Raw genomic sequence first — 26,084 nt, forward strand, 5'->3', positions numbered from 1 at the left:
TCCTGGAACCCACACTGTGGAGGGAGAGAGCTAACTGACACTATCTTGCAAATTGTCGTCAGCCTTCCATGGAAGGGGCCAGGGAGATGGCTTAACTAGTAAGGTGCCTGTTCTGTAAGCATGTAGACCTGAGCCCGGTCCATTCAACCCATGTTTTAAAACCTGGGTATGGTGACCCATGCTTGTGACCCCAGTACTGGGGAGTCAGGGGCAGGCAGATCACCAGATCACCAGGGCTCACCAGCCAGCCAGCCTACTTGATAAACTCCAGGTCAGTTAGGAACCCTGTGTTTTAATAAAAAGTGGTTGATGGCTGAGGAACAACATCTGTGGTTAACACACACACACACACACACACACACACACACACACACACACACACACACACACACCAAGGCATACCAGATGTAACGAAATGGACTTTCATGTAACCTTCAACCCAGGACTAGCTGGTAAAAATGTATTCAATAAAGCAAGGCAGAAAGCAGTAGGTGCATCTCAGGATGAGCAAACCCAAGCCAGGGCCACACTCCGGTCAGTGTAAACACTGGAGTGGTTGTATTTGTGTTGTGATAGCCTTGTGGGTAACCTCCGAGTCTCACAGGTAGAAGAGATTCCTAACTGTGCACAGAGCCTGCGTTTTGAGAGAACATTCTCATACCTGGGATGGTGAAGAATCCTTTTATGATTTATCTACTCCCATTGGAAGAGACTGTGGGAGAAACACTGATAGTTTCCTAAAGTTCCAAGCCAGATGAAACCAAGGCTTCAGAGGGCACAGAATTTTTACTTAAGTGTAACTTTCTCTGCACAGGGGAAGTTGCTCACTATGTTTGGCTTCGAGGCCAAAACAGGAATTTCATTGATTGTGGTGCCACCTTCTGGCTACTACAAGAACTTCAGCTTACGAAGATCGCTGGGAGGGTTTTCAACACACAGAAAGACTGACAGATCCCTGAGCAGAAGACTGGGAAGGAAAATATCCTTCAAGTCACCATAGAACCGTTCACAAAATGACAACTGCCCTCACAAATCTGTTGGAATATGTGACCGGCCCCAATCTCCTATTCGATTTAATTTTTAAATTTTGTGTAAATTTGGATATAGAGGCTGTGTCTCTAGAGGACATCGTTGTACCTGAGATGATATGCCAAATTTTAAATTTTAAAATACTATATGTACTTGAAAGCAAATTACACGATAATGAAGAACCTATAACAAAGGGAATGGGCACCCACCTTGACTCTTTGCCCATAACTTATTCTCTTTCCTGTCTCAGGTTAAGTTCTGGCAATTTTTAAAAAAGTATCTTTTGGTGGTGTTCTTATTCTCTTAGTTTATACTTTGTTAACTTTAGCTGGTATCCATTGATAACCTTCCCTGTTGCTCTTTTTATCCACACCCCATGTCTGAGATCAGATCTCTTTCTAGCTCCTTTCAGTAGCAGTTGATAATGTCCCTCTGCTTCCTGTCCTAACTTGACAGTGTCTAGGATCCTCTTTGTGCAAGAGAGTATTATCCCCTGCCCTGTTCTCTCTGGTTTTCCTTTTCAGTTCCACTTAGCAGTTTTTGTATTTGCTCTCTCCTTTACACAGTCCCCTTTATTACTGTGTACACCAAGTATTGTAACTTCAGCAGAGCCCAGCATGTTCTGTTGTGTTTGATACCAGAAGTTGGAAGAAGTGAATGGCTTTGCTTTTACTGTAACTACCCAGTCTTTATTCACTGCCAGGCCATCGTCCTTTCGTTTCTACCACGCTCAGATATAAAATCATAACTGCACTTTAATAATAGTGTAAGACAAGCCCACATTTTAGTGTGTCTCAACATAGAGCAAAACACACACAGAGGGAGAAAGAGACACACACATATGCACACAGGGACACACATACACAGACATAGACATACACATATGCACATACAGACACACACATACAGACACACACACAGACAGACATACACCCACATACACACAGATACACTTAACAGACACAGACATATACCCACAGACATACAACCACACACACATACATACACACAACCATATACACAGGTACATACACTCACACACACTCATACACAGAGACACATACACATAGACTTCACACAAGATTCTAATAAAATTTTTATTTGGTTATGAATTTTATCTTAAGTACTATAATGGTTAATATTGGTTGTCAGTTTGACATAGTGTAGAATCACAATGGAAATCACCCCTTGGCATGTCCTTTGTGAGGGAGGAGTTTCTAAATTGGGTCAATTTCAAGTAGAAGGACCTTGGGTGGCACCATTCCTGAGCTCGGGTCTTGAATGCAAAAGGAGAAAGCAGTGGAACCCCAGCATTCACAGCTCCCCATTTCCTGACCAGGGATGCAATGTGATCAGTAGTGTCATGATCTTGCTAAGACTCCCCATCATAATGTCCATCCATGAACCTAAAATAGCCCTCCTCCTTCCTTCAATTGCTTGGTCAAGTGTTAACTAATATAATAGCCACCATCAGGACCACCACACATGTTCAGATTCAAATAATTCTCCCTCCCAGGAGTCTGCTTTCTCTAAAGACCTACCTCAGTGCACGGCCATCTTCACCTCACTGCACGACCATCTTCACCTCACTGCATGGCCGTCTTCACCTCAGTGCACAGCCATCTTCACTTCAGTGCAAGGCCATCTTCACCTCACTGCATGGCCATGCTTTCAGTCACTCAAGAACATTGTGGTTAATTGTAGGCTTCTCACAAGCTTTGGTCATTGTTCAAAAGTGGCCAAATTTAGCAAGTAATGCACAGAATGCCCAGTTAAATTTAATTTCAACTAAACAGCAGCCATTCTTTTAGAACACACACTCTGTTCTTGGTTCCTGTGGGCCAAGAGGGCTCCCTTCTTTGTAAACTGCTTGGTTTGGAGGAGGACATCCTTAGCTACCTCCCTGAGATCAGAGATCACAGGCGGGAAGTGTGTGGAGCTCTGGAAATGCTTTTTCCTCTCATATGATTTTTCCCTTCTTTATATTTGATTTGTGGCCCAACTTTATAGATTAGTGGCTTGAAAGGTAATTTTCCCCGGGAACCTGAGGACATTGCATTCTGTGTTCAGAATGTCTAAGGCCAATCTGGTGTCACACTGTGCTGTGACCTTTCCTTTTGGAAAGTGTTTGAAATAGCACACTTCTGAGAAGTGGAAACCTCACAATTCAGCACAAATCTTTTTTTTTCCCTTCAAAAAAATTAAGCTTTAAAATCACCATATGAGGGAGCAGGTTTTATGGTAGCATTTTTCAAAGAGAATTTGTTTGTGGTGATCTTCCTTCTGCCTCTTCTCCCCACTCCCTTGATACTTGTGTGCCCTTCCTCTCCCACCCCCCAAAAATTCCAGTCCACCTCCATGTCTTGCTGCCCTTCACCCAAACAAGTCTTTCCATTCTTGTGGGCTTCTTTCTACTTACCCAGGCTATAGACACACACACACACACACACACACACACACACACACACACACATACACACACACACACACATGCTTGCACACATGCATGCACATGCATGTGCACACACACAGAGCTAGGGTCTGAGTATATAAAATCCTTTGAGGCGAGATCACTTCTCTTAATACAATACTGTCCAAATCCACCCATTTTCCCACGAGTTTCATAATCTCATTTTTCTTTGGGGTCAATAACATTCCATTCAAGATAGGCCTTTTTTTCCCCTCAGGTCTCCTCGAATCTTTGTAGGTATGTGTATGTATGTGTTTTCCTGGGTATGTGCGTGTGTAATGTAATACACACAGGTGCACTCGCGTGTGGAGGCCAGGCACCGACATAGGGCTTGTTTTTTATTAATCTCCACCTTATTTTCTTGGGGGAGACCCTTCAATCCCCCCTTTACTAGAGCAGCCTGACCCCTGACTACATCCCCTTACACCCACAGATGAAGTGTGGTCCTCACCCCCACATCAAGGGAAGTTCTCTTTGCAGCAGATGGAGACCTTCACAGAAAAAAACACCACCAGTGCACAGTTGCGGAACCCAGTCCCAATGGATACGTCTCCGAAACACACCCGGGCCTAACATTAAGGAAGTGGGATGGGGCAGAAAGACAAAAAGAGCCAAAGGATCAGGGAGTTTGCTGTGAGACTGTGTCTTCAGGAATGTCAGGAGCTACACCAATAAAATCTCACCAACACGACTCTCTAAACATGAACCAAACGAGGATGATACCAGTAGACGTGCCGAAGGGCATGGGGAAAGCCTCCGCCCTTCACGGGATGCTGAGAGTGGAAGAAATCGTTTTCCAAATGGTCGGCTATGGAAACATACCCGTGAGTAGCGTTATACAGACCAGGCAGGTTACATTTAGGAATATATGTACACGCACACACATATGTGCTTGTGATGGCGATTAGTGACAAAAGAAGACATGAATTTGAATGAGATCAAGGAGGGGTGGGTCAGGGTTGGAGGGGGGAAGGGCAGAGGAAATACTGTGACTATCATCTCAAAATTAAAAAAAAAATAAAATGAATGCATTATGTGTCTGACTTTGCTGATCATTCATGCGAGCTCATGTGTGCACACCTGTGTGTGCCCTCGGAGGCCAGAGTAGGATATAGGAATCCTCCTCCATCACACTGTGCCTTGCTCATTTGAGGCAGGATCTCTTTCTGAGCCTGAGGGTAGCATTTTTCAATGCAAGCCTCTGGCATTCAGAGCTCCAGAAACCTTCATATCTCTACCTCATGAGGGTTAACAAGCTGTAAGACCGAGGTGGCGTTTAGATGCTTACCCAAGATGGACACCGATGAGGAGTGAACTGTGTTCTCACCGTGTCAGTGGCAACACCTCATCAGTAAAGTGACTGTCACATAAACATGAGGACCAATTCTAATCCCCAGCACCCATGCAATTTGGGTACTGTGGGTGTCTGTAGCTCCCAGGTTAGAGAGGGGAAGATCCCTGGAATGCATTAGTCAGTCCTTCTGACAGACAGTAGCCTAAACCACCAAATAGATGAGGCCTCGGTTCAATGAGAGATCTAGTCTCAAAAGAGAGAGGAGGCAAAGAAATGGCTCACAGAGCCATCTCTGAGCCTTACTACACAACCTAGTGCCAAGTAACGAGAAGGGCTTCCCTTATGAGAGACAGGACCTTCTCAATCGTTTGAAGTAAGATGACAGATGTTTAGAATGTAGTTAGGAATTAGGCTGGTTTAGTAAGGTGGTGATTGGAGGTTCTTTCTCCAAGATCTATAATAATAAGGTGGAGGTCAAAGTAGAAAACCAATGTCAATGTCTGGCCTCCACATGCACGTGCACATGTGTGCACACACACCTGCCCATGTGCACACACACCTGCACTACGTAGTCACACATCCATGTAAACACAGCTCCTCTTATGGGATACTGGAGGTTCCTTACTCAGTTGTCTGGAGGGAAATGTCAGCTTTGGTTTGTTCCCTGGCCACATACCTGCAGTTCTGTTCCTGGTGTGTCACCCCTGTGCTTTCTACAGCCAGAAAGAGCCAAGCCCATTTCTTTAACTCCAGTCCTTCTGCACCAGGCTGCCTCACCATAACCTCCTGGTCCCTGAACTCCTTTAAGTTCTCTCTTCTCTACCTCCTCAAACAGGCACAGAGGCAGGTCTTCCAAGGGTGAGGCCCTCAGCTGCAAAATGAGCTGTTGGTCTGTCTGTCCTTCCTGGGGTACCTTCAGGCTCTGTAGGAGGGTCTCATGGAAAGACAACCCACCGTTTCTCGGTGAACCTTTTCGTAACTTTCCTGTATCCTCCCATCAGCTCTCTCTCTCTCTCTGGTCCGCTCCCTCCTACCATCTCTGTCACATGCTCAGGGCAGGTGGTAGGAGAGGAGGAGAAGCCTAGTGGAAACTTCCTCGAGAGCTTCCTACATTCCTAAGCCTGACCTTGTGCAGAAAGTCTTTTTCAAGTGTCCCTTGTACATTTATGATACGTTTGTGGTCACAATAATTTTTTATTGATTATTTTATTTATTTACATTTCAAATGATGTCCCCCTTCCCAGTTTCCCTTCCACAAATCTCCCACCCCATCCTATTCCTCCTTCCCTTTGCTTCTATGAGGTTGCTTCTCCACCTACCCACTCCTGCCTCACTGCTCTAGCATCTCCCTACTCTGGGGCATCGAGCCTCCACAGGACCATGGGCCTCCCCTCCCATTAATGCCAGATAAGGCCATCCTTGGCTACAATGTATCTGCAGCCATGGATCCCTCCATGTGTACTCTTTGGTTGGTGGTTTAGTCCCTGGGAGCTTTGGGTGGCCCAGTTAGTTGATATTGTTGTTCTTCCTATGAGGTTTCAATCCCCTTCAGCTCCTTCAGTCCTTCCCTAACTCTTCCACTGGGGTGCCTGGGCTTAGTCCTATAATTGGCTGTGAGGATCTGCATCTGTATTAGTCAGGTGCTGGGAGAGCCTCTCAAGGGGACAGTCATACCAGGCTCCTGTCAGCAAGCACTTTTGGGCATCAGGAATAGTGTCTGAGTTTGGTGCCTTCAGATGGGATGGACGACTAGGAGGGGCAGGGTCTGGATGGCCTTTCCTTCAGTTTCTGCTCCATTTTTTTTGTCCCTGCATTTCCTTTAGACAGGAACAACTCCTGGTTAAAAAAATAGGGTATTGGACAAGTTCTTGGGGCAACTTTTTCTTGAGTTGTTAAAACTGCAGCTTTTCGGTGGTTTTGTATTTTGTTTTTGGTGTTTTTTTTTTTTTTTTTTTTGAGTCTCATGCAGGCTGGCTGCAAAATTGTGATGTAGCTGAGAACAACTATGAATTTCTGATCTATCTGCCTTTACCTCCCAAGTGTTGACATTAATTGCTGTGCTTAGATTTTATGGGGTGCTGCAGATCAAACCCAGGGCTTCATGCATGTTAGTCAAGCACTAGCCCTAGAGCTGTGATTCCTAAGACCATCCATTTCTGAATCCACTGAGGAGCTTAGGGAAAGGATACTAAGTCCCCACTCATGCATCCAGGCATGTGGACCCCCGGGGGTCGATAAGGAGAGGAAGCGAGGTCTAAAATCAGTGCCCACACTTTCCTTTTGCACCCTGAGGTTGAGCAGCTGCTTGAGTCCAGTGTCATCTTGGGCTCTTTCCACACCACTGCAAAGTAGGCAGGGCTGCTGCTGTCTTCATCGCCCTGATGAAATAATTGAAATATAAAGAGAATATCAAATGGCAGGATAATATGCCATTGAAAGCTCATGACCGCCACTTATTATAATTTGCAATAGAAAGTGTAACTATTGTTTTATGTTTACACCACCACTGCAATACATGTTTGTGTTAAAGAAATCCTTAAACACAAAAAATTAAATGAAATATAATCCCCAAATTTGGATGTAATGATTTCTTTTTGCATACAATTTAATACTTATTTCTGTAAGTATTTCTAGACATAGTAAAAATAGTGTTTTAATGCTTTTTTGAGTAAGCTCCTCCCGGAAATAAATGAACTATTAATTTCTCCTTCCATTAAACATGTGTGTCAACATCATTTCCAGTGACAGCGTGATTGTTTGCCTCATGTTATAGTGTCTCTTGATGGTGGACAACTTACTTCAACTTTCAATAATCGAAAAGCAATGCTAGGCAATATGAAGGCGGTGTGAAAATAGCCACACCCACATACAGACAATGGAGCTGAACTTTAAAGGCAGTGCATTCAAAGTTTCTGTGGTTGGGTGTACATCGAGGAAGAGATTTATTTATGTCTTCTCTCTTTAAACAGGAACAAGACAGTTCTGTTTTACTTTAACATATTTAGATGTACCGGCACATCCATGATGCTTCGCCTACAGTGCTCTACTACACAGGTAAGGCTGGCTGCCTTCGTTCTGCTGTTAGCGGTCCCTAATACACTGGGTGAGAAGATTCAGGAATCCCAGGTCAAGTCTGTGTGTGGTAAGGAGATGAAATATCCATTCCCATTCAATCAAAGCTAAGGCAGAGATAAACTGTCACAGTCACTAGGGAACTTGAGTGATTGTAACTGTTCCTACAAGCGATCACAGCCCAGAAGTCCTTGTCGGCTGCTCCAGTCATTTCTGCATCTTTGGGTGAATTTACTGAGGAGTGGGATTGCTTGGAAGAGCCACTTTGCTCTCTATTGGTTCTTGTGTTTCTGATCTTTGATTTCTGCATCTGTTGGAATAGATAATCTTCAAACTCGTATACATTAAACATATGTGCGTGCACACAAATGATCTCACTAAAAAGAAATGCTTTGTTGTCTCTCTCCCTGAATTAAGGGGCAAACGCCCGAGGGTAAGGACTCTTACTAGGTTTGTCTCCCACTGTTTTCACATTACCTCCAATCCCCCAGAGTAGGTGATGAGTGAGTGTCTATGGAATGAACGGTGTCAGTGAAGGACTATCTTCCTACTCTTTCTTCTGCTGTACCACACACACCAAAGTCCCTATAATAAAACAAAGAGTCACGTGTTTATTTTCATAAATGGTTTCCTAGATTATCTAGGATACAGATGTATATGTATATGATGTATATATAACAAACATAGTATTTAAACCTTCAGTACAACTCCCAGGCATACAATTCTTATTCATAATAGTGTCAATCACCTGAACTGATGCTATAACAATGAAGAATGATGTTGAAAGTGCCCTGTGAAACCCATAGGGCTCTCAACTCAGCTGGATACAGCTGCAGCTGTGCATTTTGCACTGGTCAGCCCTGCAACAGTGCATTCACAGATCAGGCCCTGCAACAGTGCATTCACAGATCAGGCCCTGCAACAGTGCATTCACAGCTCAGGCCCTGCCACAGTGCATTCATAGATCAGGCCCTGCAACAATGCATTCACAGATCAGGATCTGCAACAGTGTATTCATAGATCAGGACCTGCAACAGTGTATTCATAGATCAGACCCTGCAACAGTGCATTCACAGATCAGGATCTGCAACAATGTATTCAAAGCTCAGGACCTGCAACAGTGTATTCAGAGTTCAGGCCCTGCAACAGTGTGTTCATAGATCAGAGCTATCTATATTCTATGCATAATATTTGTGTCAATTGGCAGCGTGGTCCAACATGTGTCATAAGCCCTTGAATAATGGGCCAGCATCAGTTCGGATACCCAGCCTCGGTGTGACCTTCTTTGGCTAATTATATCTTGATTGCTTCTAATCAACATCCCATTGGAAGTGAACAACTTGGTCTGATAGAGGAAAAGAAGAAAGCAGTTGCTATGGTTTTATTGCTGTTGTTTTAAGCTCACTTATTTTTGATTGAAGTCTGTTATGATTCTCTCTGACAAACTACCTTTTCCCATTTAACTGCTTTATTCTTCATGTTGCAGAGGCACCAGTGTGTGTGTGTGGTATACATTGTGTGTGTGCATTTGTAAGTGCAGAAGTGTCAGGGTCTCAGGAGCAGCACCTCACAGTATATGAATCTCAAGAGAATGTTGGCTCTTTGAGTTTTCACTTTAATAAATGCAGCAAAATGTATCCATCTTCTTCTGTCTTCTGCCATGTTATGAGCAGAGAGTCAAAGCTAGCATGTCGCTGAGGAATCTCCTAACATGTTTGTGATTTATTCAGCCTGGCTCCAATCAGAGTGAACTTTCCCCATTCACATTGATAATAACTTTGACCTTCTTATAAAACATGTGGATGTGTTGGATGCTGTCTGTGTCTCTATAGACAGCTCTTCAGCTTGGGACCATCTGTGCGTCTAGGTGTGTGTGTGTGTGTGTGTGTGTGTGTGTGTGTGAGAGAGAGAGAGAGAGAGAGACAAAGACAGAGAGACAGAGACAGAGAGACAGAGACACAAAGAGAGATAGGGAAAGAGAGAGAGAAATGGAGACAGAGGGGGCAGAGAGTGCACATGTGTGTGAGTGGATAAAGGACAGTCTTATGGAGAGGGCTTGTTTTATGCTGTCCGACTTCTAGAAGGCATTGGACTCCTGCGGCTATCACACAGCATTACTGAGGGACTTGAGGCATGCATCAATCCTCCTACTGAGTTGTGTGGTCAACACCAAGTGCCCTTGTAGACAGTAGAAACATGTCAGAAAGCGAGAAAGCTGCTCACTGAGCAGCCGTAGTCTTGCCGAGCTGAGTGAGAATAGTTACCAGCACTTTGACTGGCCATTCTTCTCTGCATTATTTATAACCTCCTGCAAACAGAAGTTTCTCTCAACAGTGCTGAGACAAGTACTAATCTATGATATAAAGATGTAAATATAAACATTTACAAAGCAGTTTCACAACACATCCATTCAGAAAAACAGCAGTAGTCACTCCCCCATCCTACTCTGGGCCTGTGTTTGATGCCTGTGCATCTTTGAACAGGTTTATAGGATCAGGTTTGAATTCCCTCCTTGAGAGCAGGCTTTAGATCCAATCAGAAAGCATCTGATTACAAAACAGCCATGCCGCTAATGTACCAGTGGGCACATCTTTACAGTAATGTTTTAATTTATTTATTTTTATTTCATATGTATTGGTGTTTTGCCTGCACGGATGTCCATTGGGCACATCTTGATGGCCGGTGGACATCGTAGCTCACAGGGTCATAGATGAGTAAGACATCCCAGCAACGTGGAAGCCATAGATGGTGCTGAGGATAAGTTATTGCTGACTGATCAGCCCTAAGCAGGGCGTCCACATCACCTACTGGAAGAATCAGAGGAGGTGGCAGAAGTGTGCACAGAAAGAGTGTAAGAGAAAGAGGATGAAGAACATTGCTCTGAATGCAGTCTTCTGGACAAAACATGGCAGCTGTATTCCATCGCAAGGAGGAGAGGTTCATGAATCCTCTCCCCACCTTGAAACACTATTAACAGTTGATGGTTGGGTGCATGGTGAGGAGTCATCAACAATGTGGTCACTGGTAAATTGCTGATGGTGGGGAGAGAGAAAAGGGGGGGGGGTGGAGAGTTCAGCAAGGGTGGGAAGAAGGCGAGAAAGAAGTAACAGGGTATGAAATTCATGATATCATTATATTAAATCAATTATATCAATGATATTAAAACATTGAAAAGGAATAATTACTAATGGGTTGGCAGGAGACCATGACCAGCCTGGGTCAGGGATTTCCAAGGGAAATCACTTTTACAGAGTCTTTTATTCCTTTTTAAAATCATAAAAATCACAGCAAAACCATCCAGACTATACCTCCCCTCCCTGCTCCTATCATTTTTTAAATGGAATTACAGGTTGTTGTGCTGTCACTTTGTCATGGCCCCGTGGATGACTGCAGTAACCTGGTTTGTCGGTGATGTGCTCTAAGTCCATTAGTGTAAAATAAATTATACAGGTGACCTGGTTTTTGGCTGACGTGCCCCAAGTCCATTTCTGTAAAGTGATTGCATCGGTGACCTCTCTTGCCCATGTCTACACAGTGTTGATAAGAGACTTCGTGGTGATTAATTGTGGCAGATATCTAGACGTGGCTTATTTCTCATGGTGACAAACTGTAATTATGGTTTCGGAATTATGGGAAGCTCAAAGGCACACTGGTGAACTAACAATTGTGAGACCGGACCAAAGCCATTTTATTCATATAGAAAACAAGGCAAGATTCTAACCTAGAATGTACGTAGCCTCAGCCATATCCTGGTGCAGGCGATTCTAAGAAAACACCTCACTAAAAATCATTAACGAGGTCCTGGGTTCACTTCCTAAGCATCCGTGCCACGTGACTCACAACCTTCTATAACTCCAGCTGCAGGGAATCTCTACACTCTTTGGGTACCTACATGCACATCCCACCTATTGACATACATCTACATGAGTGCGCACACACATGGACACACACACAAATAACAAAAATGAAAACATTTAAAAGATTTAAAAAAAAATCATCATTTTTCTATGGTAGAAATCCCAAAATCTGCACATAGAACTGTCCCTCACAGGTACACACTGAGGGGAGTGGCTATGATATCACCTCATGCTTATGCCAAGTATTACTACCTGGAGAATCTGAGTGGCAAGCGTGTGGAGGAGACTTCCGCTTCTCAGAACTACTTTTGGATCTACATTCATCAAGTTAAAAATAAATCATCATCTAGAACTTTTAAACTCTACCCACACTTACACCTGTATGCGTGCATATGCTATACACACACATATGCACCTATCATGGGCCAGAATCTACGTGTGAAAGAGAACACACTGGTTTGCCTTCTGAGTTTGGGCCGCCTTACTTAACATGACACTCCCCTAGACAGGTTGGTATTAAGTCATGAGGAGGGATGGGAGGTGGGAAAAGGGCACGTGAGGCATGAAAAAGGGAAATAGGGGATAGAAGCAGGCAGAAGGGGCAACTGGATGGGGCGGTAGGAAAAGGAGAAGCATGAAAACACTTGGCTTGACAATGCTAAAATGGTCTCTAATGTAGTATATGCTGATTTAAAGACCCAAGCACAAAATACCACCACTGTTTAATATCTTGTTTCCAAGAGAACAAGAAGTCCAGGTTGGTAGCATTCTATAGTCAACTTAATTTTACACAATAATACTAAAAACATGATTTAAATACCCAGATAGAAACTGCTGCTTTTCTCTTCATGCTGGTGAGGAGCTCCGAAGCCCATCCAACCTCTTGTAGACACCCTCTTGGTCTACTCCATTCAATCTCTTCCCTATTCCTCTCTGGTCCACAGATCTGCGTCTCCAGGTGCCCAGAGAGATTCCTGACCTACGTGGATATGCAAATTTTGAACAAAGAAGACAAAAACTACTGGGAATACTATCGGCAGTTCTGCAAGGCCCAGGCCAGGCCTGTGGAGGTGTGTGTACTCAAGTTCACGCCTGGAAGGAATTCAGCTGCTGTTTTGATCTTACGTGGAATAACCCAGTTTGCTGCTGGAAAAAAAAAGCCCAGATCTAGAAAATGAATGTGAATAGTGTTACTGAAGCAAAACACAAGTTTACCTGGACACTCAAAAGAAGTTACTGTTCACTGTGAGGACACACATCAAAACATGGGATGTTCCTGGTATAGACTGTGTAGACACAGAAACACAGCATTCATGCTATATCCCTCTGTACACTCCTGAGATAGGAAAGACTCTTTGGTCTGCATAGTGAGCCCCAACCAATGCATGACACCGAGATTCTTCTACATCTGGATTCTTCTATAGACGCTAGCTGACCAGAGCTAGGATCTTATGTCATCTAGAATCATCATTATAAAAGCATACTGCTATGTGGCTTAGGTGAGGTGGATAGCACCCTCATAGCTATCCACCTCACTTGAATTTCATTCCTGACAAGGACCCCAACATGATAGGAAGAGAAAACTGAATCTGGCAATTTGGGATCTCCACAGGTGTGCCTTAGCATGCATGGTGCACACACACACACACACACACACACACACACACACACACACACACACACACCAGAGAGAGAGACAGAGACAGAGACACAGAGAGACAGAGACAGACAGCGACAGACAGAGAGAGACAGAGACAGACAGAGACAGAGACAGAGAGACTAAAATAGTGCAATAAAAATGTCTACACCCACCCTTACCTAGGTCAAACATCAAGAGATTCAAGAGATTTCTAAAGCTTTATCATATTAAATACTGTTCACTGCTTGTTACATTATAGAAAATGCTGTTTTTCTAGAAAAAATTAAGGATCAGAGATTCAGACTATGACTAAGATCTTGGCTTTTTATCTCTGTTGCTTTGTTTAGAGCATTTACAGGCATTTTTTTTAATAACAAGGATTTTTATGTGATAATCTTACAGTTACTGGCAGTGGAGAAATGATTTGGGGAAATGAGATATGGAGATGAGACTTGAAGCTCACCATTTTGATACAGAGAGTGAAAGCAGTCATTGCTGGCTTTGAAGTGTTAATATGCCCTCCCTTCCCTTCCAGACTCTCGCAGATCTTCTGTCCAGTGGTGACTGTCCTCTAGCAGTGTACCCAAGCAGACCTTGTAAGTGCTAACTATTTTACGTTTGAAACATACAATCTACAAAAATGGGATTCAATTTCCTTATTTCACAATTGATAAAACCAAGGCTGAGAATGGTCCTGTCCCTGCCCTGAGAGCCCAGAGTCAGTCAGGAGGACTGTCGCCGGTCATACCTGTCTGCATTCCAACTGGGACATTTCCACCAGAGCTCTGTGAGAACTGGTATTTTGCTGCATAAGCACCTTGAAAAGTGTTAGGATTGGTTTTAAGAAGCCACCGTTGTGATTATATGTGTCCCTACAAGCATTTGCAGAAAAATTTCCAACACAACGTTCATCCGGAGTAAGGCAGAATGATTAATTAATACAGAATACAGGAAGCATAGATGGTGGGAGCCAGGGGAAATGAAAAGTTACAATATCCAAGGGCAAGAGATCATGAAATCATACAGTGTGTTTGGAGAGGAAATACCTTAGACCTAATAAATAAAGTGGATATGTGTAAAATATCCTGCAAAATGCCAACTGTTGCAGACATTATGATGGCAAGCATATAGAAATTAAAATGAATCCCAGAAATCACTTAAGGAAAATGGCCTCAAAGAAATATACCAAAAATGTTAAGTTATTTGCCAGAGGAAGTGAGAAGAGAGTGAAATCCGGCATTTTCTCTCTCTTTCCTGTTTTTCTATTCCCCAGTTCTTCCACGAGTTCTTCCAAAATAGAAGAAAATTAATAGGCACCAATCTCAGTAGAAAGTCAAGAACGTTGAATTAGCTGTTACAAAGCCCATGTGTTGAGTGTCCCCTTCATCTTCCGTGGTCCACTACAGACCCTGAGGCAGAATTGCTGGTCCATGTGAGAACTGGCAGTCACCAGGAAGCCCTAATGCCAACTGTATATGGTCAAGAACAGCATTGAGACTTTTTATGGGAAAGGGGGAAACAACTGTCCTCACAATCATATTTTGGTTAAATCGCATTTTAAAATGTACATTGGGGATGCAAGATGAACAACTAGCCCATAACCTCCCATAGTCTTATGAAGGAATGAAAGAGATTAAGGTCAACATTACAATCGGCTTCTGTTCTCCTTAACAGAGGATCAGGTGTACCAGTAAGTGGCACAACGAACAACCAATAACGTGTAGTCCTTAAACCATTTACAAGAGGAAACAAAGTAGCACTGTGTGAGAGGGAGAGGAAAAAGGAATTTTATTTCCTGTGTCGTTTTGATATTCACATATGAAAAGATACAGGAGAGACGGGCAGGAAAGTGGTCAGCAAGACCACACAGTTCACTGTGGGCACCTGGTCAGCCCGGTCAGCCTGGTCAGGGAATCATTTGTAGTTTTCCTTCATATTTTCTCTACCTTCCAACTTTACTCTGAGTATACTAGTTAATGGGTGCTAGCAGATCGGAACTAACTGCCAAGTACTATGTAAAAGACCGCCAGGGCGTCTTCTAGGCGGGAACTTAAACTTATGGAATAGATAGGATCAAAAACACCAGAAAAAAATGGGGGAGAAGAAATATCCTGAGCCCTACTATATGCCAAGAACCCCACTGGGAAATTAGTAGGGTGACTTCATCTGGGGAGAGGGGAAAGCAAGGATCTGGTGACTGAGAGGGAGTAGAGAGGGATTATAGAGGCTGCCATCTTGGATCTGCCACAGAGGGAAAGGAGCAGGAGAAAGACAGGGGCAATATAAAAGAAATCATCTATGTCATCACGCTTTGACATGAACAGATAAGACAAGGAAACCTGGGAAGGGATTCATAAAAATGTTCATTCCCTGCATCCGATGCTTCAATACCTTAGGCTCAAGCTCCACATGTAAATTAGTGACACTACTTACAAGAAGAAAATATGAAAATTACCTCTCCACGTCTGAATTCTCTTATCTTTTCACTTGAAATTCAGGCTCTAATATTTCAAAAAGACATTTGCTACCCAGCACTGTGCCAAACAGGTAAAGAAAGATATTTATAGAGTTCAGGGTTCCGTTTAATCAAAATGAGACCATAGATGACCATAGATTCAGAGATTGAACCTTTCTCAGAATTCACATCAGTGTAAGACAGCCTAATGGGCTTTCTGTCCTTCAACAACATGAAGCTAACATCTCTGGCAAGGAGGGAAGTTACTAAGAATTCGCCAATGGAAGTCCAGTCTTCACAGGAGCTGGAAGTTTGAGCTGGAACTTGCTTCTCCGGGGATCATCTACAAATCTCTAGTTTCCATAATTTCATTTGAGGAATTCTGAAAACTACTTTTGAAACGGGCTCTCATATGTCCTGGGCTGATCTCGGGCTCACTGGATAGCCAAGTGTATCCATACATTTCTGCCTCCCCTTCCCCAAGTACTGAGATTACAGATGTGTGCTAACACATCATTCAGTGTTCAGGACCGAAGCCAAGGCTTCACATGGGCACTCTCCCTACTACGCTGCCTCCCCAGCCCCACTAAAGACCCGTTAAAGTAACAGCCCTGGAACCCTCCCGTCAGACCCGCAGCTGTAGCTCTTCTATTAGCGTGGGTTCAGCACATGTGGTGTGGATTAGCCTGTGCGTCTTACCCGTGCGTTTGACACATCTTTATGTGTAAGAGGATGAGCGGGTTGGGATATGGCCTTCAGATAAGCTGTTTCAGTTTCCGTCTCCATCTCACAACCACCCGAAAACCCCGGAGGTGTCGATAAAGGACAGTTAGCCGTTTCTCCTGAGCACATTTGACGCTCGGCGAGAACCGTAGATCACAGACCGTTTTTCTTTTTTAAAGGAGAGACTAGTAAGCAAAGGTGTTGACTGTGGTTCTTCCTCTCGTTCACAGTTCTGCAGAGGTGTGTCCCTGACTTTTCAGCCATCAATGGTAACTTGACTTTAGGAAGCAGGATGCACTTTGAAGATGGAGGTGGGCAGAAGAGGACCGTGGTAGAACTCAGGGAGGCGGCGAGGTAGGTTTGCAGTTCAGTTTGACATGTCCTGTTGTTATACAAAATGTTAAAGTGTGCTCAGAGCTCCGGGGAATTACTTACGGGCTGTGATAAACGTATCGATCACCCTCGAGGCATCCTGAAGCCACAGTCAGTACTGTTACTGACAGTTACTGCTGTGGCTAGTAAAAGGGTCACCACGGCATATGATGTCTAAGACCATGCCTTCAATAGAATCTTGCAGAGTCTCTTTTATTGTAAGAACTTTTTCCCTCAAATATTAACTGAAAATGATAATTAATCAAAAATAAACTTTTCCCTCGTTGAACTCAGTGGCATTAGTGACGTGATTGACGCCCGGGCAATTGGGCTGAAGGTGCTTGAAGACTATTCGACATCGTGGAAGTGGATTCTCATGTGAGTGAGACTCTCTGTACTCTTCTCTAGCTCCTTCCTGAGGATCTGTGTAGAGTTTTTAAGTTACTTGTTCTTGTTAAAGCTGAAAAGTAGACTCAGCCCTCAGGATCATTTTCATTTTCACATTTGGTTTAAGGACAGGGCAAAGATGTTTGAGAACATTGCCCATAAGACTGTAAGGTTTGAGTTTTCTATTAATTTACTAGTAGAATGGGTACATGTGCCAAGTACCCGCCACAGGGTCTGGGGTCCTGTGTCCTACTCTTCATAAGTCACAGAGGGTGGGCATAGTTTGACTTCCCTGGTTCTTTTCCCTGCTGTGTCTCTCCCTTGACCCCAAAGGATCAACTGTAATTTTTAATATGTTCTTCGCATGACAGTCATTACCACTTAAAGTCTGTTCTAGTTCTGAGAAACACGTATGAAGGTAGAGGTTTAGATTTCCAGATGTAATGTTCGTATTTAGGAAAGTTGAAGAATGAGGTTGCTGGGCTCCTGTCTGCAGGCATAACACAGTATCATCGATAGTGTCGGGTACTGATGCTTGCCCATGGGATGCATCTCAAGTTGGGCCTGTCATTGGTAGGCCATTCCCTCAGACATGCTCCATCTCTGTCCCTGAACATCTTTGTAGGCAGGATAAATTTTGGGTCATAGGTTTGTGGGTGAGTTGGTGTCCTTATCCCTCCACTGGGGGGCATCATGCCTGGCTATAGGAGTTGGCTACTTCCGGTTCCATATCCCCACTGCTAGGAGTCTCAGCTAGAGGCAACCCCATGGACTCCCTGGAGCCTCCCCTGTCCCATGTCTCTGGCACGTCCTAGGGATGCTCCCCATGCCCATCTGCCATTGATTTCCGGTCTCTCTCCCCCACCCTCTCTATGCCTGATCCCCTCTCCTACCTTCCCTCCATCCACCCCGATGTCTTTTTTTATTTCCCCTCCTGAGTCAGATTCAAGTATCCTCCCTTAGACCCTTCTTGATATTTGGCTCCTGTGGTTCTGTGGATTGTAGCATGGATATCCTGTACTTTTTAGCTAATATCCACTTATCAGTGAACGCATAACATATATGTCCTTTTGGGTCTGGATTTCCTCACTCAGGATATTTTCTAGTTGTTGTCTGCAAAAATTAACGATGTCCTTGTTTTTAATAGCTGGATAGTGTTCCATTATATAAATGAACCACATCTTCTTTATCCATTCTTCAGTTGAAGGAAACCTAGCTTGTTTCCAGTTTCTGGCTATTACGAATAAAGCTGCTGTGAACATGGTTGAGCAAGTGTCCCTGTGGTGTGATGGACCATCTTTTAGGTATACGTCTAGGAGTGCTATAACTGACTGTTCTCTGAGAGGCTCCACCCAGCAGCTGACTGAAACAGGTGCAGAGGCCAAACATTACATGGAGCTCAAGGAGCCTTGTGGTAGAGTCAAGGAAGGATTGAGGGGCTGGAAGGAGGATAGGGACTCCAAAAGAAGACCAACAGAGTCTTCTAACTCTGAACCCTTGTGAGCTCCCAGAGGCTGAACCACCAACCAAAGAGCAAGCGTGGACTGGATCTAGCCCCCTCCCCCACATATGTAGCAGATGTGCAGCTTGGTCTTCATTTGGGTCCCCTAACAACTGGAGTGGGGCCCGTTTCTGACTCTGTTGCCTACCTATAGATCCGGTTTCCCTTTCTTTTTTTTTTTTGGTTCTTTTTTTTTTTTTTTCCGGAGCTGGGGACCGAACCCAGGGCCTTGCGCTTCCTAGGCAAGCGCTCTACCACTGAGCTAAATTCCCAGCCCCTAGATCCGGTTTCCCTAACTGAGCCACCTTGTCTGGCCTCAGTGGAAGAGGATGTGCCTAGTTCTAAAGTGACTTGATGTGCCAGGGTGGGTTAATACACAAATGGTCCTCCTTCTTCTCAGAGGAAAAGGAGAGGGGAGAGGAGAGGAGGGGCTTTTCGAGGGGTGGAACTGGGAGGAGAGGGAGGACTGCAATCAGAATGTAAAGTGAATGCATAAATTAATTAATTAATTTTTTAAAAGCATGGGGTTGCTTTCCTGACAGAGGCAAGTGTTACCTGATGTGTCTCAACCTGTGCTCTCCACTTTTATGCCACTGTCTGGAGCTGAGGAGCTTCTGTGTTTCCATAGTGACCAGAGAAAATGTTAATGCTTGCTTGGCGACACCAAGGTGCTTTATAACCACATCAGTGCATCTTCTGAAACACACTCCCATCTCTTTCTTGAATGACCCTACATATTACCTGTATTTTAAAGACAGGTTCTTAGCAGGTAGAGAGATGGTACAGTGGTTAGGGCTCTTGCTGCTCCTTCAGAAGCCCACAGTTCAGTTCACTTTGGGTACCTAACCAATTGCCTGTATTCAAGGGTCTGGTGCTCCCTTCTGGCCTTTGTGGGTATCTACACACAGACAGATACATAGAGACACACAGAATAGACACATACTCACAGACTGACAGACACACATGCACAAACAGACAGACATATACAGACACACATGCATACATACAGATACACAGAAAACACACAGACACATAGACAGAAGACATATGCACACAGACACAGACAGACACACATACAGAGACAAGACACAGAAACAGACACACACACACACACACACACACACACACACACACACACACACACTCTTTTTCTGTAGTCTAGGCTGACTTGGATGTCACTGTGTAGCCATGGAGGATAGCCTTGAATTCCATCCCCCAGTTTCAGCCTTCCAAGCTCTGGGTTTACAGGCACCAGACAATTATAGAGTATAAATGTACCAGAGAGCTTGCCACCCCTTGACTGTGAAATCCCATATCTCTGTTGTGTGACTTTTCCTATTTTCCTGAACCCTTCTTAGAGTCCAGGGTCATGCCACTCAACCCTTTTAATTTTTTTAAGTGCGAGCTCTAGCCTGGGACTTTTTATATGCCGGAAGAGCATCCTTCCACAGAACTGTATCTCCAATTCTTTCACTTCATCCTTTAAAACCAGTTTTGTGACACTTACGAAACATCTATTCCTTCTCCCATTTTCCTCATATCTTTTGTGTATATGTGCTCACCTCTATATACACATAGTTACTTATCTTTCACATAACATCTTTCATTCTGTATTTTATTTACCTGATTCTTTCCTCTGATAAACTGACAGTTGTTCAGGTTTTTTTTTCTTTCTGTCTTTTAAAACTGTGTCTCCCATAGCCAAAGTTGGCCTAGAATTCCTCATCTTCCCATCTCTACCATACACATGCTGGGATTAGTGGCATGGGCTACCATACCCAGCTAAACTATCAACTCCTTAGGATGACAACTGTGACTAACTCATCTCTGTCTTCCTAGCTCAGTTTTATCTTTAGCTTCCTAGCTTTCGCTCCCTAGCATAGTTCTTAAAACATAGTAGATATGCAGAAATGCAAGTTCCGAGACAGTTATAGAATTAACAGTAAAACAAACTAGATACCACATCTTTAACAATAGGGAATTTAGTTGATTTAGCACTGTATTTGAGTGAAAATACTAAAGAATAATTTCCATAAGTGAAGAACTAGTTCCGTGTGTGAGGCCTTACTCATTCAATGTTCTGTCTGCAACAACTCCATAGTCAAAGTTGCAACCTACACCTAGCAGTAGTTAAATCTACTTTCTCACTGTGGAAAACAAATGTCACTGGGTAATTTCTTTAATTCTTGTTTTTTCCCACACTTCCTTGGATACACCTCACCCAAAACACATTACACCTATGTCCACTCCACACCCCTTACATCCCTGTACCCTAAACATTTCCCTTTATTTCCAGCTCTTCTGCTCCCAAATCTTTCATACATACCATTTTAAGTATTCCCTTTGGATCATACAATAGAGTAATCCATCAACCATATTTAATTTTTAATCCTTAAAGAATCTATAGTTTCAAGAGGGAAAGGCTTTTAAAGTTAAAAGCATGCACACTCCTTCTTTTTGATACCACACTGTCATCTGTTAGGTGACAGACACTATGACGGGTCTCCTAGAAGATTGCTTTTGAGGCTGCCCTCCATAAAGACACCAGGTTCTGCCTGATGCTGATTGGCATCTTGTAGATTTCTCCAAGGGTGTGAGTAGCTAGTAGGAGAGTTGGTCACGTTTCAGGTATTAATGAATTCTCTTTGGGGAGATTGTACCAGAAGACTTCATTCTGTCCTTAACTTGGAAGGAGTGGCGATTGGGGCATGGACCCAGGTCTCTAGTATCTCAGTCAGGCTCCTGGAAGAAAGTAAGCAGATAGAAAATATTCATGCGTCCTATGCTTGAGAAAGCCACCTAGCCAGGAGACCAATCCTGCCTGCACGTCCTGTACCCAGATCCCTTGGGAGCCCAAATAGATGTTGGATGGTGTCAAACACCTTATCCTGCTCGAGATAACTTGCACATGGCAATCACTACAAAGTCAAGAGTTCAGCAGGTGTGTGGCCAGTCCCAACTCATTTTCCAGTTCAAGTCTGTTCTATGACTTCCAAACAACCATGTCCTGGGGTGTCTCCCTTACTCACCAGAATATCACAATTTCACCCTGGACTTATTTTACAATTTACCGCTAAGTGGAAGGGCATACGTGGAAAGTGTGTTGACAGGGAGAGCGGCAAGCTGGGAACTGCTCCCTCCCTTGAGTAGGCAGCAATGCTCTGGTCTCTGGAGACACACGGGATGTCTTCTTGAGTGCAAAGCCCTTACTGGGCCTCTGCTTTCCTCTTCCCTGTGAAGTCTTTAGTGAAAACCATTGTTTGTGCTTCTTAGAACCAACTGCATGTGTGCAGCCAGTAAAGTAGAATATTCTAGAGTGATTTTGCACAGAAACAGCTCCCGTCCTGTTGCTCGCATCATGTTGCACCTAGCACGTCTGACTCTTTGTTGTGGGTTTTACCTCTAGCGGCCTGACTATTGCCATGGCGCTGAGCTGGACGTTTTTGGTACTCCTGAGGTTCACAGCTGGATTCCTCTTCTGGTTCTTCATATTCGGTGTGCTTGGAATTATAGGATACGGTAGGTCACACACCAAATGTCAGAATAGATCTTCCCTGCTGCCAGCCACTACTGGAAAGCATTTATTTGCCTTAGACTCAATTAATTTGGGTCATTAACTTTACAAAATATATTTAATTTCACATGTATTTTCTTCATAACTCTTTTCGTCACTATCTTGAGAAAAAAATCCATAAGAAAAATCTACTCCTTTCCCTAGCAGCCTTTGGTCTCGGGCCTTACGGGGATTGGGAGGGGGCAGAGAAGGTCCTTTTAGATGAATGAAAACATTTTAGACCATTAGCCCTCCCCCATAACTGGTCTATCGACAGCACCCAGGTCTGCACAGCTACATAGCTCGATCTAATTTTTATCAGCTGTGATAGTACTTTTAATCAGGGGATATCACACTTCTTAGTAGTTGGTGCCAATACTCTAGATGAGCACACTGAATCACACTCACTGGATGAAGGCTTCAATTCAATATCTCCCCAGAGCTGTGCATATCAGTCCTGATGTGAACACTAAGGGAAGGAATTCAAGTGCCTCGCTCTGGGTGGTATAACATCATAGGCCTTTGCTTTGGGTCTTCTGCTATTTCTGCTCCTTGAAGAGGTGTACACATTTTATAGCAAGGGTGTGGGCAGGTTCACGTACTGGACCCAGCCTTGACTAGAGCCCCCCCTATACTGTATAACAAAGTAACTATGGAAAATTTCCTTGAGATGACAAGGCCTAGCTCCCACATCTGTGTCATCAGTCCAACAATGGACTCGCCATCTCAGAAGATAGAAAGGGTTAAATATTGAGCCCAGGCTTTCAGAAGGGTCCAGATACCATAAATGGTCAGTACTGGTTATGGTCATTACCCTCAAAGATCTTCTAGTAAACAACCCACTCTCCTTGGGCAGTCTCCATCTGCTTCACTGTGCTACTATGTTTCCTCTCACGTAGCCAGGCAACATGGAGGGCTGGTCTTGTGGAGGAGCCTGGGAGCTGCTGTTTCCTAATCTTTTCATGTGTTCCTACTTTAATTTGCCACTGGAGACTCTAGATGTTTGATCCAAACCATCTTTGGTTGTCATCAAGGCAGGAATGGAGTAAAGTCACTAATTTGATTGGAGCAGCATGAGTCATGTGCCCAGCCTTGACACTGCTAGTGGGAGATGGGCAGCAGATGCAAACATTAAGGCAAACCCAGCTACCTATTGACTCCCTAGGGAGTGCTAGACCAGTAGCAGTCCATTGCATGGTAATTAAACTTGAAGCTATTCACAGTGAGGGGATGTTCAATTAGGTTGTGAACTACAAGTGAGACTGGCTATGGCTAGCCTCTGTGACTATCTTGGACAATTGGTTATCTACTATCATGGAAAACCAAACATTCTTATTGATAGTACCAAATTTTACTAAAGCCTAAATGTAATGTGGATATGTCACAGAAAGTAGATTAAAAAGCTAAACTGTGAGTGGGGGGGAGGGGAAGTGGGAGGGGAAGAGAGGGGAGGGAGAAAGAGAGAGAGAGAGAGAGATGATGGAGGATTCATGAAGATGAACAGACCAGGAGGTGCACTGAAGTCTCATGACCCTCCTATGGTAAGCCTGAAAGAGACCAGATGTGTTTGGCAGTTGTTCTGGGCACGTGCAGATCCCTTTTAGGTGACATCACCATCAGCTTATAAAAGTGCCCTCGACTCGCAATCGACGAAGTGTGAGATGTGTGGCATCACAGGTAGGAGTCAGACATGGATATACACAGACACTGTCGGGGCCAGACTTGAATGTACAGAACACCCAGCTGCAGAAAAAGATACAAAGTATATAACATGTATAAAACATTTAACGAGGGAAGGATGAAACCAAGCAGTAAGACCGCAGCAGCGATACCTCTGTGTGTGTGAAGACGAACCAAACAGCATTCTCCAAAATAAAAAAAAAACAAAACAAAAAAAAACTGTTAGGTGGGAAGTTTCTGAAATAGTCCACATGTCAGAACTCAGTGAAGAGGGCCGTGGGCGTAACCAGATGTGTTGCCTATTCAAAGAGAAGAGCGAAGGGAAGGGAAGTAATTCCACATAATAAATGAGTGAGGATACCCAAAGACTATACATGGACTGACCCTGGGCTCCAACCTCATAGGTAGCAATGAATAGCCTAGTAAGGGCGCCAGTGGAAGGGGGAGCCCTTGGTCCTGCCAAGGCTGGACCCCCAGTGTAAGGGATTGTTGGGGGGAGGGCGGTAAGGGGAGGAGGATGGGGAGGGGAAAGCCCATGTAGAAGGGGAGGGGGAGAAGTTAGGGAGATGTTTGCTTAGAAACCAGAAAAGGTAATAACAATTGAAATGTAAATAAAAAATAACCAATTTAATAAAGATGGAGAAAAGGAAAAAAATGTAAAATATATACCAAGTATATTTATAAGCTTTATATGCTGTTCCAATCTTGTATTCATTTAGTCAAGCATCAAAATAAAAATTAATAAAAAATAGAAATCAGAAAAAAATAAATGAGTGAGGAAGAAGACAGAGCGAAAAAGAATGATTTGGGGAACGGTGGATAATAACATCGCCCAATCTTTAGGTTAAAATGCACATAACTAAGATATTGGACAGACAGGAGAATGGGTGTGGTTTTTCTTGCTAAATATCACTCTGAGCCTGGTTCCTCAGCACACGGTAAATTTCCAAGAGAGATTATAAAAATAGAACAAATGGTAGTGAAATACAAGAAGAAGAGCGTGTGTAAATAGGAACAGGACAGAAATGGTCAGACCCGATTAAAATGTACACATGCAAGTTGGGACTGTATGTTATTATAAGCTTTACAGAACATGTAAGGAAACACAACAGTTAAAAGTGAAACAGTGATTTTAAAAGCTAGCTGTTATGAAAAGACATCTATGGTAGCTATAATAATATCAGATAAAATAGAATTTGAGACAAAACCATTAGGGGCAGGGCCAGCCCAGTTCACTAAAACAAAACCAGTCCTAAACTTGAACGCATCTGTTAATATCCTCTCAAGATCTCACACAAGATAAATCAACCAATGGATAATAAAGTAGTACTGAGTCTGAATTAGGGGAGATCAGCACATTGTCCTGGAGAGAGACGTACTGTAGCATATTAAAGTCATCCTCTTGGTGGATGTTAAGCTCCTTGCTATAAGCCAGGAGCACATTGAAAGCCACATAAATTCAGAGAGCATGTCTGTCAGAGTTAGGCCTTTGTAGACAACCATGATCCCAACTGTGTCAATCACTTTTATGTAGACATGCTTGGTAAGCATGTAGCGTCTACTTGTGAAAATGACATCGATTACTGGCCTTTCCTCTTCCTTTCAAGGAATATGGTACTGTTTTCTGGAGTACAACAGCATTCAGCAGAAACCACAGTCCGCGATCTGGATGTACGGCATCGGGATTCAGACGAGGCTGAACATGTTCTTTCACTTGAAGGAGACCTGGTTTTCTATGAGTGAGTAGGTTTAAGAGACACATCTGTCACAACGATGATGATGATGGAGCCTAAGTTTGGCGCGTCCTGCTGCACACAGGGATCACTCAGCGATGGCGTAAATGTCTTTGAGGATTTATCTTGGGGAAGGACGGTGGACCTGGAGAGTATATAATAGATGCATTCGGTTTAGAGCTGGTTTTGTTTTAGTGAATGGGAAGGTCGCTATGCACTTACTTATCTAAGGTAGCACTACGACACTATTAGAAGAATCCCAGGCCAGTCGCCATTCATTTAAAATGGTTCGATTGTACCGGCCCTTTCTTTTCTCTTT

General features: G+C 43.7%; 1 protein-coding gene across 9 annotated transcripts in view; it reads left to right on the forward strand.

Moving 5' to 3' along the window:
• The window catches only part of Slc44a5 (solute carrier family 44, member 5), a 296,716-nt gene that overhangs the window by 251,058 nt on the left and 19,574 nt on the right, over positions 1-26,084 (forward strand). For all 9 annotated transcript variants that reach the window (XM_087629436.1, XM_087629447.1, XM_087629441.1 and 6 more), the window contains 7 exon segments: positions 7,763-7,847; positions 12,667-12,792; positions 13,897-13,957; positions 16,770-16,893; positions 17,206-17,289; positions 22,206-22,318; positions 25,640-25,771. In XM_087629436.1, the coding sequence (XP_087485562.1) occupies positions 7,763-7,847; positions 12,667-12,792; positions 13,897-13,957; positions 16,770-16,893; positions 17,206-17,289; positions 22,206-22,318; positions 25,640-25,771 (725 nt within the window).

This window comes from Rattus norvegicus, chromosome 2 (genome assembly GCF_021556685.1).
Source record: "Rattus norvegicus strain SHRSP/BbbUtx chromosome 2, alternate assembly SHRSP_T2T, whole genome shotgun sequence".
Classification (NCBI taxonomy): Eukaryota; Metazoa; Chordata; class Mammalia; order Rodentia; family Muridae; genus Rattus; species Rattus norvegicus.